The sequence below is a fragment of the Penaeus chinensis genome, chromosome 36, assembly GCF_019202785.1.
Source record: "Penaeus chinensis breed Huanghai No. 1 chromosome 36, ASM1920278v2, whole genome shotgun sequence".
Taxonomy (NCBI): Eukaryota; Metazoa; Arthropoda; class Malacostraca; order Decapoda; family Penaeidae; genus Penaeus; species Penaeus chinensis.
This window is the reverse complement of record NC_061854.1, coordinates 9953454-9968824: the sequence shown is the minus strand read 5'-3', so window position 1 is coordinate 9968824 and position 15371 is coordinate 9953454. Positions and strand designations below refer to the sequence as shown.

The 15371-nt window shown below is 37.5% G+C and overlaps 1 protein-coding gene across 10 annotated transcripts in view; it reads left to right on the top strand.

Moving 5' to 3' along the window:
• Positions 1-5443: 5443 nt before the first annotated feature.
• Positions 5444-15371, top strand: part of LOC125044751 — a 10273-nt gene continuing 345 nt past the window's right edge. The window contains exons 1-8 of one of the 10 annotated variants that reach the window (XM_047641656.1): positions 6960-7095; positions 7744-8230; positions 9444-11476; positions 11649-11768; positions 12521-12788; positions 14291-14474; positions 14592-14707; positions 14857-15371. The exon at positions 14857-15371 is cut by the window's right edge and continues 345 nt beyond it. In XM_047641656.1, coding sequence (XP_047497612.1) covers positions 8095-8230; positions 9444-11476; positions 11649-11768; positions 12521-12788; positions 14291-14474; positions 14592-14707; positions 14857-14867 — 2868 coding nt within the window. In that variant the 5' untranslated portion in view covers positions 6960-7095; positions 7744-8094 and the 3' untranslated portion in view covers positions 14868-15371. Of the gene's footprint in view, positions 5567-5598; positions 5800-6698; positions 6849-6959; positions 7222-7743; positions 8231-9443; positions 11477-11648; positions 11769-12520; positions 12789-14290; positions 14475-14591 lie in introns of those variants that run through there. The other 9 variants (XM_047641648.1, XM_047641654.1, XM_047641652.1 and 6 more) reach the window with 9 other exon arrangements.

Sequence of the window (15371 nt, the reverse complement as noted above, 5' to 3'; positions counted from 1 at the left end):
CTTTTTCAGTACTCATATTTGATATTTTGTATTAAAATATATTCTTCAGATAAAAAAAAATCAGTTTCTAGACGTAAAAAGAAATGGCAATACATATTTTATAAATAGAATCAATTGTGCAGTGCTATGTAACTGATAGACACTTGACCCATAGCTGAACATGATGTTATATATGGAGATGCCATTTCCACTTATATTTTAGCTTATTCATTGTATTTACACAAGTAAATACAATAAATATGGCTCCACAAGTACTTAGCTACCAAGAAGTCAATTACTAGTCTTCCCTATCTCTTTTATTAAATGCTTTTTTTATTAAATACTGATATTATAATAATCATAATGGCAATAAAAATAATGAATGTAACAATAACAATAACATCCCTTGTGGAGTACTCTATAAGTAAACACCATTTACAAAACAAACTACACTAGACGTTAAATGTTCCAAGAACCAATGGGTAGACAGACAATAGACGCAGATTTCAGCAACATTTAGATTTAGAAGCAAAATGAAACAGACACTATGTCACACCAAGAATATCCATTGTAACAAATGGAATATAAACTAAATTATCTAATAAATTATTATTTATCCATAATTTTCTAGAACACATTAATTTCTATGCACCTATAATGCTATATTGTACTGAAAAAAATCTAGTCAATATTCAGAATGGGGATAGGTATCAAAAATAATCTGAAGAAGTGAAGGTTAGTCCACAAATTTGTGCATGTGATTTACAATCTAATAGCATCATGACTTTTATGATTCAGTCTCCTCTGAAAAAGCAAGCTGGAGCTTGTCAACCTCACTGGTACTAAAATTGAATTCAGGTGGTTTGCTGGTCTATCCCATGCCAGTGTTTTGTGCAGTCCTATTCTTAACAACAGACAAGAGAGTCAATCTTACCAATTCTGCCATTTAATTTCTGATGTGAATCAGCCGTACGCAAATACTGATAATAACTACTTGCTATATCCTTTTAATTTCAAATAAAATTAAATATTGTATAAAATTTTCCTACCACTGTCTACTAGAACTCAGGATATTAATCCACCCAATATCAAGTGATAAAATAAATTAGGAGTCAAAAAGAATAAACATAAAATTTAAAAAACAAAAATTCCTCTGTATTAACAAACTACTACAGACCAGCAGACTAGCGCTGTTGTGCATGCTGTACTTTGATTAGTACTGTCACATATTGCAAACATAAAGGATCTAATCACATATATATTTTGATTCTTCATTTCAGTTTGCTGGATTGTTATATATTAAAATTCTTTAGATAAAAAAAACAAGTACATCTGAATATTACAATATATACTGTTTATGATAAACAATATAATATGCATACATATGTATATACATACACATGTATAGAGATAAATATAAATGTATATAAAATATAAAACCTTCAATTTAAAATATGATCTTCATGACAGACACCAATCTTTTTCTCCAAAATACACTTTTTTCTATGACTCAGAGCACTGAGTAGAATTTAGTAGTTAATACAGAAAAGAAATATAAAAAATGACAGAGTAGAACAATTGTATACAAAATTTTGTAACCACTTAAACACTAATAAAGAATTACATAATTAAATAAATTACATGAATACTATATATAATTCTGCAGCCATACTCATCTTGGAATCTCAAATACTCACATACATAAAAAACATTTAACCATAAAATGTGCAAATTCAATGCTCAATGCACAGATTGTAATGATTAGCCTTTAATACTAGACCACTTTAAAAAGACTCCCACAAACAACAAAAATAAACAAAAAGGTAATAAACAAAAACACTTTATATTAAGTTATTTAAAAGGAGTTTCAACAAAAGCCACCATTCAATATTAATAATACTTGTTAAAATATAAACTAAAGAATATCTGAAGTCAGGTGTACTTGGCTATTAGAAATCGAGCAGAAGCAGGCTTTTCCGTTATATTCATAAAGTGCAGTACTCATATCATAACACTGGAAAAGCAAAAACAAAATAAGAAAAAAAAAAAAAAATCATGACTTCTTGGTGACATGCACAAGATGTTATTTCTTCGTTCGAATTTACAATGCAACACATTCACGATATGATATCTCGTTTAAAAGTGAAGATAACGGAATTAGAATATCAAACAATGCTCCACAGACGTAATAATTCATTCCTCTGTTTTCATACACGGCACAATTAACACAGATAAGTCAATCTCATGACCTGAAATCTGAGGGACGTCTTGAAAACTCAGACGTATCATGTCAACCCCATTTATCACCAATACACAGCCACTACTCAAGCTGACTTACTATCTCCCTAACTGCAAATCTTATAATTTTTTAAAATCCACTTTCTTACCTGTATAAATGACGTAGTGATAAGGTAAATGTAGTAAACACAGAACTGACACTTCACCTTTTCCTCACGTAAACAAACAGCTGTCGAAACTGGAGCTAAAAAGCCCCAACAGATGGCAGCACTATGCGGTGCAGACGAAATTGAAAATGACTGTCGGGATGCGCAGCTCAGAGGCTGAATGGGTGGTTCGTCCATTTATTTCTGTGAATGGGAGAAATGTGGACAATTTGTTGGTCTTTACAATGTGATTGATGAGTGTTGATTATACTGCTGATGGCTATAGTTCAGTGACTTTACTCTTTAAATGAAAAAAGTTTTTAGTTTGTTGTTTTTCACGCTCAGTTTTTCCCTCTCTCTCTCATCATCTCTAGTTTTTTTTCTTTCACTATATTTCTCGCTTTAATGATAATTTGCTGAAATTCAATCACAAATAAAAAAACAGATATGCATCATTAAATCATTATTCCATATCTGATATAATAGTATTTCTGATTAAAAATCTTAAAGTAACTAATAATAACGTTGATACATTCCCACAGTTAAATACTATTATTAAAACATTTAAAGCACATAATCAATAGCCGAAATGTGATTTAACATATATATAGTATGTGTAAAAACAATGAAATTGAAATAAGGAACACAGTCGAAAATGATAACATTTACATACATATGTACACACAGTCACACATATGTATAAATATATATATATATATATATATATATATACATATATATACACATATATATCTGTATATATATCCGTGTGTGCGAATAATGATAATGGTAATCATAGCACTATTTATATTTTTATGATCCTGATATCGACAGCAATGTACTTATGATGGTAACATTAATTATAATTCTAGCGATGATGATAATCTTATAATGATGATAATAGCGATGGTATTGCTGATGATAACGAGGATATATATGATATAGATGATAATGGTAATATCAGACCATTAACGGTGAATTTACAATAATGCAAAAAGTGACTAATATTTGCAACCATCTTATTATATCATCATTGTATTTCTAAAATATAATGAGAAAAGTAATTGTGGTAGGTCATCAAAGTTTAACAAAGTTCAAATTAATATATTGTATACATAGCTTCTCTGTTTATATCATTCGCCTTTTCTAAAATAATACATCGTGTCTGTGTTTTCCCAGAATCTTTCAAATACATCACTGAATTAGTTATGATTTTAAGGTCTCCATAAGACAGAGCAATGGATATGAAGTCCACTTTCCTAAATTACAACTCTCGTCGATTTGCCGTACAAAGCTACCGAGGAAACAAGGAAGAAGTGAATCGTAAACAAGGCTGCTTCAAAATATCCAACAGTTTATTATTATGAGAATTCACTCCTCTAACACCTGACTTGAATTCAGTTCTTGTATTAAGATCTGTTTTCGTCAACGATTTTTCTAGTAGCCTGTACGTTACAGAATATTATGGTCGACTTTCGTAGAACGCGAGAGATGCAAAAATGGCTAGTTACAAGACACACTCTATTGGTACTATTGTCTTCTTTCATCATTATCTTTTTATACTCAAAATATTTCAGAATCAGAGTGTGATTTTAAATGTATTTATAACAATAAAATAAAGGAGTGAGATTATTCAGCCTTTTTGATGATTGACTTGCTATTTAGGAATAAATATAATGCAGTGTTTATCTTTGTACATTTGATAAAGTTAAATATTGTTATTGACATGATAATGTAATTCACACGAGCATACTGAAGTATATTAGTTGACCCATTTCATAATGTCTTGAGATAGGGTTATATGTCTGTAAACAGGAGATGTAGTATACTGGGGATGCTAAGCTCTTCAAAATCATTATAAAATAAGATTAGTATTGTGACCGTGGTGTTATGTGTTACTAAGGACTGAGAATAAGACTGTATTACCGTTATATTTATTTATTAAAAATACTTAAGATGTTAGCGGTGTTTACATGTGATGCACATATTTAATGGTAGAATCTTCGTAGTTTACCCTTTTGGAACACTTAAGGGAAATAAGTAACAAATTCAAATGACAGAGTGTTTGAGAAGCGGTATGTTGAAGTACTGAGCATTTTGGAGGACAGGCTCTTCAGAATCAACAACAACAGTGAAATGAAAGAACTTCTACAGCAGAAGCTGGTCCACCACAGCGTTTAACCTCAAACACTGGTAATGGGACCAATATTCTTCTGGAAACAGATACTGGTGGAAATGCATCACAGTTACTTCGCTGATGAAAGTAGATCTTCGGTGACTTATTATATTCTCAGCAAAGGCATAATAAATCCGCTGGACTCTTAATCTGTTTCGTATGTTGTTGCGTTAATGTTGGAGTTATCGACGTTCTTAAGCTTATGGCATTCCTGGGAGTTAAATAACAGGACTTGCGTTAATGAATTCTCCTCGTGAATGCTAGTTCTGTCAGTTTATGTTACGATATTTTAAAATAATATTACACAAATACAGCACGTGAAAATATAAGTCAACCACGATGGCTAATCTGTTTTTCTTATGGTCTTCGTTTTTTTTTCTTTTTCTTTTACGATGTTGCATTACTTCTTAGGTTTTGTCACGGTCAGGAGTCAGTGCACTGGTAAAGGCATCATTTCAAAATTAATGGGAACAGAATGGAAGAACGTTTACAGGTGTTATAAAGTTGAAGGAATTATCAAAGCAGTGATGATGAGACAAGAAAGACTGTTGGCAATGGAACACTTTGTCGTGGGAGGTGTCAAAATGCTGGTGGAAACACTACTGCGTTAGTGGAGGGGGAACGGCCGTGCCCGCTCCACACCTGAGGGCCACGCAGGTGTTACACGTGTAATATGCTGGTACGGATCGATGGAGTATTTTCACAATCATCACTCAAACGAAATCGTTATAGTTCCTATATGTGTGAATGCAGTGTTTCATAGACATCAACTTGTATCTTTTCACTAGTGATTCTAGGAATAAGATACTAAATCTAGAGATCAGATATGTATTTCCTGCATTACCAAAGGACGAAAATATTCCATAAAAAGCGAAACAGTCAGAAACATTTGTGGGCCTAGTCACCTGTCCACAGCGGTTCATCGGCCAGTGCATTAGTCACTCTCTTGTACCCTTAGTGTGATCACTGATCTGCTGTCAAATGCTGCACGTTAAGGATGCTGAACCACGCTTAGCACTGTAATCAAGTACGTTTGTGGATAGTTTGAAAATGCATTGAAGATGTATGCGTGTCCAAAAAGTACAATGGTGGAAGAATGTGAAAAAACATAAATGCAGAGTCTGGATCCCAGAGTTATTCATCTTGACCTCCTTGTTCTGAAAATTCTGCCAAACGCTTTGGAAATTTTACAAGTGTTCCTGCGATTCTCTGTTGTCGAGAGTGATCAACGTATGAAGTGTTGTGGATACTCTTATTCTAGTAATGATAGATTTATCAACTTCACATTTTGTTGTATTTTTACGTGAATATGCAAACATATCTATGCATAAGAAGTGATACTGTCATGTAAATGCATTAGCATGTATTCCAATGATTACAGGTTGGAGAGAGATAAAAATATAGCATAAATGCATTTTATTTCAGAAGGGGAGGACTCGTTAACTGTAGTGCATCAACATCAACCTTCCGTATCGGTTTAGCGTTATACGGCCTGTTCAGCTGATGACTATACTATTTCAACACAACTTCTCGTAGACATTTTAAAAAGTCAGACAACAAAAGCAAACACCGTTGGCTTTGTTCACGCTGATCCAAATTGTATATGAAGTGTTTGTTGTCCCGCAGAGAGGATGCAGTGATCTTGTCTTTCATGTCTTCAGTCATTTTTGTTTGAACTTTGTTCATTCAAAAAATATCGTGTTTAGTGTGTACCGTCTGCATTTGCGATATCTATAAAAAAAAATGTATTCACGTGTTTTTTTTTTTTTTTTTTTTTTTTATCGGTAGGATTTACAACCGTTGCTTTTTATTGAGTAATAGATATTATATAGATTTCCCTTTTTTTTGGGTGGGGGCTATTACTTTTTCTCTTCTATCATTTCTTTGCATCTCTCTCTCTCTCTGTCTCTGTCCCTGTCTCTGTCTCTGTCTCTGTCTCTGTCTCTGTCTCTCTCTCTGTCTCTGTCTCTGTCTCTCTCTCTCTCTCTCTCTCTCTCTCTCTCTCTCTCTCTCTCTCTCTCTCTCTCTCTCTCTCTCTCTCCTCCCTCCCTCCCTCCCTCCCTCCCTCCCTCCCTCCCTCCTTCCCTCCTTCGCCTTTTCCTGTTCTCTCAGTCTATGTACTTATTTCTCCCCCTCTGTTTAGAGTTTCCCAGATTACGTAGCGCACGCGTGGGAGAGGCCATCCCGTTATCACACTGACATCCTCTCTAACTTCAACTGATAGACTCAGTAAATATGTCACCTCAGTGCTTCACATGGCTGATATTGGTGCAGAGAATTCCATCCAGCAACACAAAATAAGGGATTCCGTAAGTTGTCCTGAAGAAAATGGGAGACTTATTTCGCAATCTTCTCTTATCAGTGGGATTCAGATAAAAGTTCGGAAGTGGTGACGATATCCTGAGCTTGCTGAAAGAAGAGGGATCAAAGTAACACATCCTCTCCCGAGTTACACGCTAGTCATTCTCTGTAGTCTGTTGGTTGTGGTGCTTAACATGTATTTGGTTGTGAAAGTGAGACTATTTTTAGGCTACAGATGATACGTGTGAATACCAGGTGATGAAATAATAATTAAGACTGTATGTATCGTACATACTGTATATACTGTGTACGTGTTATGCGACATTATGTTTCATATTTCTTAGCAGTGAAAAGCAAGGAATACAATTGTGCTGTGGTTTTGTAAGTCAGATGTTTTTCATGATTTATGTTTGGAAGTAAAATGCAGACGGCGGTGATCAAGAACAATAATGATTAATTAACATTCTAAATTTTCAAAGGCAGTTTAGTATTGCTAATATCGTTTTTACTACTTTATATGACATTACCCTTTTGTAATGTAATATAAAGTAGTTAACACTGTGAAATCATATGCGAGTCGCCGTTTGGTTCATTATTCGCTTAAGAATAACTGGGGATTTGTACTAAACCGCATGATTAGATAAGGCTTTAGTAAAACAAAGTGCGCAAAACAGATTCGTTCTTTGTAGTTCTTCAACAGACATCAATACGTAAACGAAATCGCATCTAGTGACCTTATTAGGAGTTGTGAACAAATCACAACTGACTTAACCGAAATGTCGACCGGATTGCATGCAGCTCGTTTTCTCTCTGCAAATGCTTAACCAAAAGCGTTGCAGTAAGAATGAATTAATCAACAGATATATAGATATGTTATAATTAAAATCTCTTTTCGGCCTTCAGGTGCTAAAAAGATATTCACAATAATTCTTCCCGAGACGTCCATGAAGCGACCAGAAAATTCTAAATCCTCCGGAAAAGAAAAAGACACTCTTCACACTTCTCGAGGACCAAGGGTGTAAGCAGAGTGCGCATTTTCTTGCCCTTTTACGTGCCTGGTCACCTGTTTGCGGCGCCAGTGTGTCCTGCCCGACAACTGCAGGCTGCCATGAGAATCTGAGTCAAAAACGTCGCATTCATGAACACTTGCAAACCCGAGTGAACAACTGCGCAGGGAACCTCATGACTTTACCCGCTGGTCATGCTGCTTTGACCCGCTGACTTTGACGCTTCTTTTCACCACTGAGAGCGACCATGGGCGGAGGGATGGGCGTGGGCGTGAAGGGTGGCTGGCGAATCAACGTGTTCCTCTTCCTCCTGACGGCGTCGCAGGCTGTCTTGCTACCATGGGCGCCTCTTATCCTGCATGCTACCGGGATGAAGGCCAGAAGTAAGTATGGTTGTTGCAGTTTGACGTTGGTTTATTTCTCATACTCTGTTTGAGAATAGCACGAAACTAAGGAAATTTGATAGCCAGGAGATACTGATAAAATGAAGTGATTAAAAGGCAATGCTTCTTCTAATAAGAGCAATAGTAATGATATATGATAATCATTATGGCTATAAAATGATAATGAAATTAATTATTATGTGATATTGATAGTGATAGTGATAGTTATGATGATAGTCTTGACACTGGAGATGATAACAATAACAATAAAACTTATAATGATAATACTAATGAAAATAACAACTAAAACAATTATGATAATGCTAATCGGGATGCCAATTGTTCGAAAAAGGCTTAAAACAGTATTGAAAACATCAGTAATGTAATGGAAATAATAAACAAATTATAAACTATAGACCAAATAATAATGATTCATAATCATGGCAGCAACATTAATGATACCCAGTAACAATTATGATGAAGATGACGATAATTGCAATGGTAATAATGATGATGATTATAATGCTAACAGCAATATGATAATGATAATAATAGCAGTAATAATAACAACTACTAATAATACCGATAGTAACTGTAATGATAATAATAATATTAAAAAGAAGGATAATAGCAATGACGATCATAATAACAACAATGATATCTGATGATCACAATAGTAATAGTAATGCTAATAATAATAACAACAATAATGACTTAATAATGATGTTGATAATAACAATCATCAGTGTAAATGATAACAGTAAGAATGAGTTAACAATAAAAGTGACACGAGTTTCTGCCCAAAACTCAATACCTGTGAATTAAAATGGCTCCCCCTACAAAAACTGCACTCCATTTTCTAAGATTTATTTCCGTATCTGCTTTATATGTTTAGCTTGTGTTTCGTTGTGAAATAGATAAATATAAAATATAGTAATACTGTTACTAGTAATAATAAATAACGTACAATTCCTGTCCCTTTCTTTTGAGCGGAATATGACTAGTCAAAACATTGAAACGAATTTAAATCATGAAAGTTAAACATGCTTGAAACCCTACTTCAGCCATTTCCATTATGGTTTACATGATATTTAGTAATTTCATCATATATATCAGTTATACTGGTAATAATCTCAGTGAACATTATTTCCATTTAGCATTTTTCACTCATGATATATAATCATTAACATTAATTGCCATCTTCCCTGCGCAGCGGTGGGCATGATGGTCGCCGTCATCACCCTGGCCGCGAGTGTGGGCGTGGGTGTCAGTTTGTCGGCGATGAGGCGGACTCATAGCGGAGCCTTGCGACGCCTCGTGCTGGTGATGCTGTTGGCGGGCTCCACCATCCTCCAGATGTCCTCCGTCGCCCTTCTGCCCTTCAGCTCTGGAAGCAACTACCCTTCGTGCGGCGGGGCTCCGGGAGAACTTTCACAGATCATTAATAACATTTCGTCTTCATCACTACCAGTACAAAACGTGCCGGGACCTGTATCTCTCAGCACTGATGACTCTTTAGACGTCACCACAATGGCAGCCATGATACCTACTCCGGCCTCGGAAACGACAACCCAAAAGCTCACAACGACCTCATCCACCAGCACAGTTCACGAGACCACTCTTTCTCACACCCTCGCTTTGATAGAGACGAACAAACCGAACAGGACGACGCAGTCACAAACGCCAACGCAGAACGTTCCCTTACCAACCACACCAGAATCAAAACCGACAAACATAAGCTCGATTCCTCCACCATACCAAAATGGTAGTTCATTTTCATCATCGAGTCATTCCAACGGTAACATGCAAGAAGCCAACGTTTCCAGCGACGACACAGCTAGCCCTGGCACGCACGACGATACAACAAACACAACAGAAAAACAGGAGGAAGAGCTTAGCGAAGCTCCCCCCGAGGTAATGCAGACCGTGGCCGTGTCACCAGATGTAGATGCCCCGCCTAACACGAGTGAAGAGCTGGATGAGGATGTAGAATATGAAAACCCATCAAAGGAAAATTCTGATAAGGTTTCTGACGAAGAGCATGTAATTAAAGATGGGAATAAACAACATGAAGATGAACATAAAAACAACGGCAAAAAACATCACGGATATAGACTCCTACAACCGACAAAGCAATTACAAGATAACTACGATAGCATATCTAATCATGCTTTTCCCAGTGAATATGAGGATTATTACAATGATAACGAGGATACTCTGGAAAATCTAGAAAACCCTCGGCTCGGCCTCATTGGATCACAAGACCTTCAGTCACAGCATATGAAGGTCCTTCAGCCGTTTGGGAATCGAAACTCGTACAAAGTCCCCGGTGGTACTCACCAGCGTCCTAACGTCTATGGCAACAAAAAGGAGGATTCGATGTGGTCACGTTTTTCAGCAGCCGCGGACAAGACCAAAGGAGGAGATCCCATCAACCTTCTGTCTCTCAAGCAGCCCGCCTTGTCTTACCCTCCAAGGATTCCAACTTACGGACAGTCCAACTCGGACAATGGCGAACGTACTTTCATGTCCTACAATTCACGATCCCAAAGTCAAAGCGCTCATCCTCGGAAATACGACATTCATCATCCGCCATACCCAGACACCGGAGCTCTCGGCTCTGACGACTATTCAGAGGGATTTCAGTATCCACTCGGCAGAACCAATACCGACTGGAGAAGCCAGACGAGTCGCCATAAGCGGGCCGTAAGTCGCAAGAAGCATTCGAAAGCTGAAGTCCCTCCGGAATCTAAGGGCCATGATACTGCCACAAACACTGATGATCACACAAAAACGTCTGATCCGATTGTGGCCATGAGCGACCAGAACCTCATGGGCATAAAAGTAGGCGTGACCTTCCTCTTAGTCTTCGGTGCTCTGCTCGGGTCGGGCGTGGAGGCAGCCGTGGCACAGCTTTGGCACTGCTACGCCCACGGCTACGATGAAGGCGGAGTGAGCCAGGACATCTTGCAGCGCACCATCACGCACACTTTTCACCTGAGCGTCTATGCCAATCACAACCTCTGGGCTAAACTCACCTCCGGGGCGTGGGTTCTGGGCGCTGGAGTCATATCCATCACTGCGTGTGCTGTGGGCGTGGGCATAGGCGCATTCGGAGGTTTGGCGGGAATGCACTTGGCGTTGGGGGCGTGCACAGTGTTGATGGTGCTGGTGATTCCTGTTCCGTACGGATCAGTGGACCCCCCCAAAACCCGTCGCCCCCTCTCCCTCTACCTGGACGACGAGGTAGGCCTACATTTCGTTCCGGTTTGTTATAACATTTTAATCTGTAACTATATACCTCTTAATACAAAAAAAAGCTTCCGTATAGTTCTAAAACGGCAACATAGAAATGATAAAATACTCATGAAAACATTTATAAACAAATCTACACGTAATTACAACCTCGGCCTCACAGGTGCTTCGCGAGGGGCTGCGCCGCATGTCCTTCCACGCGTGGGTCTTTGTCACCGGCAGCTTGGCGGCGCTGACGCTCACCTTCGGCCTCTGGCTCATCCAGGAAATCACGGGCTCACAGGTGACATCTCTAGACAGTCTGATTGTATTTGTGTATGTGTGCATATATATACATACTTATATATATATATATATATATATATATATATACATATATATATATTATATATATATGCATAGATATATATGTGTATATATACTTATATATGTGTATATATATGTATATGTATATACATATATATACATATACATACATATGTATATATATACATACATACATGTGTGTATATATATTCATATATATACATACATATACCACGCACACACACACACACACACACACACATATATATATATATATATATATATATGTATGTAAGTATAAATGTATATATGTATATATCTATATATACATGTGTGTACACATATATGTATATGTGTATTTATATGTATATATATATATATATATATTACACACGCAGTTATATATGTATATATTTATATATTCATTTATTTATGTAGATATATATATGTATGTATGTATATATATTTATATACACACACATATAAATGTATATGTATATATATATATGTATATATAGATATATATACATATAGATATATATAGATATATATAGATATAGATATAGATATATATACACACACGTGTGTGTGTGTGTGTGTGTGTGTGTGTGTGTGTCTGTGTGTGTGTGTGTGTGTGTGTGTGTGTGTGTGTGTGTGTGTGTGTGTGTGTGTGTGTGATTGCACATGTATATGAAAATTATGAAATATTAATGAAAGCACGCGTTCCAGGGCTCCAGGCTGGCAGCGCAGACGGGGGCCGTGGCGGCGACGCTGGTGGCGGAAGGCCTCGCCCTCCACACCCAGCGGTGGTTGATGGCTCACATCGGCCTCCAGGGCACCATGAGCATGTGCGGGTTGGCCATCTTGCTGAACTTCGCCATCATGTGGGGGTCCTCGGGCGTGAGCGGCGTGGTGGCGGCGCACGTGGGCTTGGGGAGCGGCATGGCCCTCATGTGGGTGGCCATCAAACACAACGCGCTGCTCCTCGCCACCGTCGGTAAGTGCTGTCTAAGTGCTGTTTCTGAGGCAAGAGAAGCAACGAATAGTGAGTATACGAACATACGCATACACACTCACTCACTCGCATGCACTCGCTCACTTAGTCAGTCAGTCACTCACTCAGCTACTTCACACGCACAACGCACACGCACACACACACGCACACACACACATACACATACACATACACATTCGATACAGTGCCCACACCCGCAAATAGAACAGTGCGTTTGCCATTAATCATTCCCCACAGGATACGAGCAAGGATAGATCCAAGAATTAAGAAACACACGTGGCAAAATCAGCAGTGGCCATCTTTTCTCTTCCGTTACAGCCATACCAAATATGTACATTTCTGTAATATACTGCACTCTGTCATTTTCATTTTTCCCCCTAGATATATCCGCCATAAACTGAAATGACTGGTATTGAGACGTCCATGATGTCATTTCAAAAGGCTTTTATTATTTTGAGTTCAGAACGTTGTGTCGTAGGCTTTTAGTGCATTTCGAAATTGCGATATATATGATTTTCAATCTGGGACGGTTACGTTTATTTTTGAACGCGATCATTTATAATTATCATTTAACTAAATATGCCTGGTAGATTTCTGAGTTATGATTAATGTTGTGGAATAACAAAAGTCACGAGATATATATTCCACTAAAGAGTATTGTCATCTTAGAGTCCAGTTATATTATGAAACGACGGTCGATTTGCTGTTAGAATTCTTTTCGTTGTCATAATCAATTCCGAATTACCTAAGATATTCTACATGTTCATTATAACGATACGTGATAAGACTAAATGAACACAAACATTGTATTTTAAGTGAAGTTGTATTTAGTATTTAGAACATAGATGATGAATTCTGTTTTTTTTTTTTTTTATCCGATTGCGTTTGTGTTTGAAAGCTGGAGTAATGTGTACAACCATGTATATATTCAACAGTGATGTATTACCATCAACTGGCATATATATATATATATATATATATATATATATATATATATATATATAAACGTGCAGACACCATAATGTAAAAATAAAATCTTTACAAATAGAGAGTAAAGTAGTATACAAAATTCTATATTGGTTCATCCAACAGCAGGTTAGATATGGTAAAAACAGAATACACTTGATGTCCGCGGTCAATTAATGCAAATTACATTCAAACGCAAACTCGTTCGTGCATTTAGATTAAACTAATTAGAATTGTAATGTAGGATTTAACTGTTTTAAAATGTTTGTGTATACGCCTAGAACTGAAAATATACGAATCTATATGCATATACATACATTCACATACACAAAGATCTATATGTATAAACACATTTATATATGTATAAATGTATAATATATATATATATATATATATATATGCAACCATGTATGTGTGTGTATATATATGTATATGCACTTACGTACTGTGGTACATGTATTAAGAAAAGTCAGTCATGATGCGTATTCTGTATTACGTAATTTCTCTGAATTCTCCAGGTGATCAAGAGCGCGAAGCATGGGCGTCGTGGTGGTGCTGGCGCGTGGGCGTGGGCGTCGGGTCCGCGGTATGGGGGCTGTGTGTGGAAGGCGCAGGAGGCTCAGTGCGGCCCCTCCTGATGGTCGCCACGCTCTTGGCAAGCATCGTGGCCATCGTCGTGGGCACCGTCGCTCTCTTCACCAGGTATGGTGTATGACCGGAACTTGCTCTCGCTTCATGTTCTGACATTAGTATGCTTTCTTTGAAATCGTCTCGTGCGCAGAAATTTGCTTCACGAAGTTCGTAATCTTGCTTCCACAGACGGCACTGGCGGGCGAGGCGGCGCGTGTACCACACTCTCGACTTGGACATGGCGGACGACGACGAAGACGAGGCCGCGGAGGACGACTGGTTGGTCAGGAGTGCCCGGAAAGAAGGTATCGCTCTCTGAAGGACTCCACGAACTGTGACTGGAGTGATGAGTGATTCTCAGAGCATAATCTAAATGATTGATAACTTAATTAATAGGATCCCCTGCATAATTCTGAAGGCAGATGACAAAGCGTTTACCACTCTTCCTTTATAGATTGGCACTGAATGCGTTAAGAGAAGAAACGTTTGGGGGAGAAAGTGCAGTTTGTAAAGTGTAACTGAAAAGATGACGTGAATCCTTAGTAATATATTCCGGACCTACTGCCCTACAACTTATTCAAAGGAAACCAGAATGTTGTGGACTCTTCGCAAGCCGCCGCAAAAGGTTCTGCGCGCGCGTGGTCTACAGTGAGTAATTAGTGAGAAGAGTGAGAGGAACAAGGAGATAAGCGACACAGTATAGGTGGACAAACAAGAATAATTTCCCTACATAACGATCTTGCATTGGCGAACTTACTACCCGTCACTCAGCTACGATAATCATTTGGCAAGCTAAAGTAGGCAGTTTGGAATTATGCTGTTCACATATCAGCCCAATGTTATCATCGATTATTGTATTATATTGTTATTTAAGTATATAAGGTTTAAATTACATTTCCATCGCACTCTTTTAGTTTTGAATCAGATGTAGAGTCAAAATGCCAAAACAAACATCGAAATATGATAGAA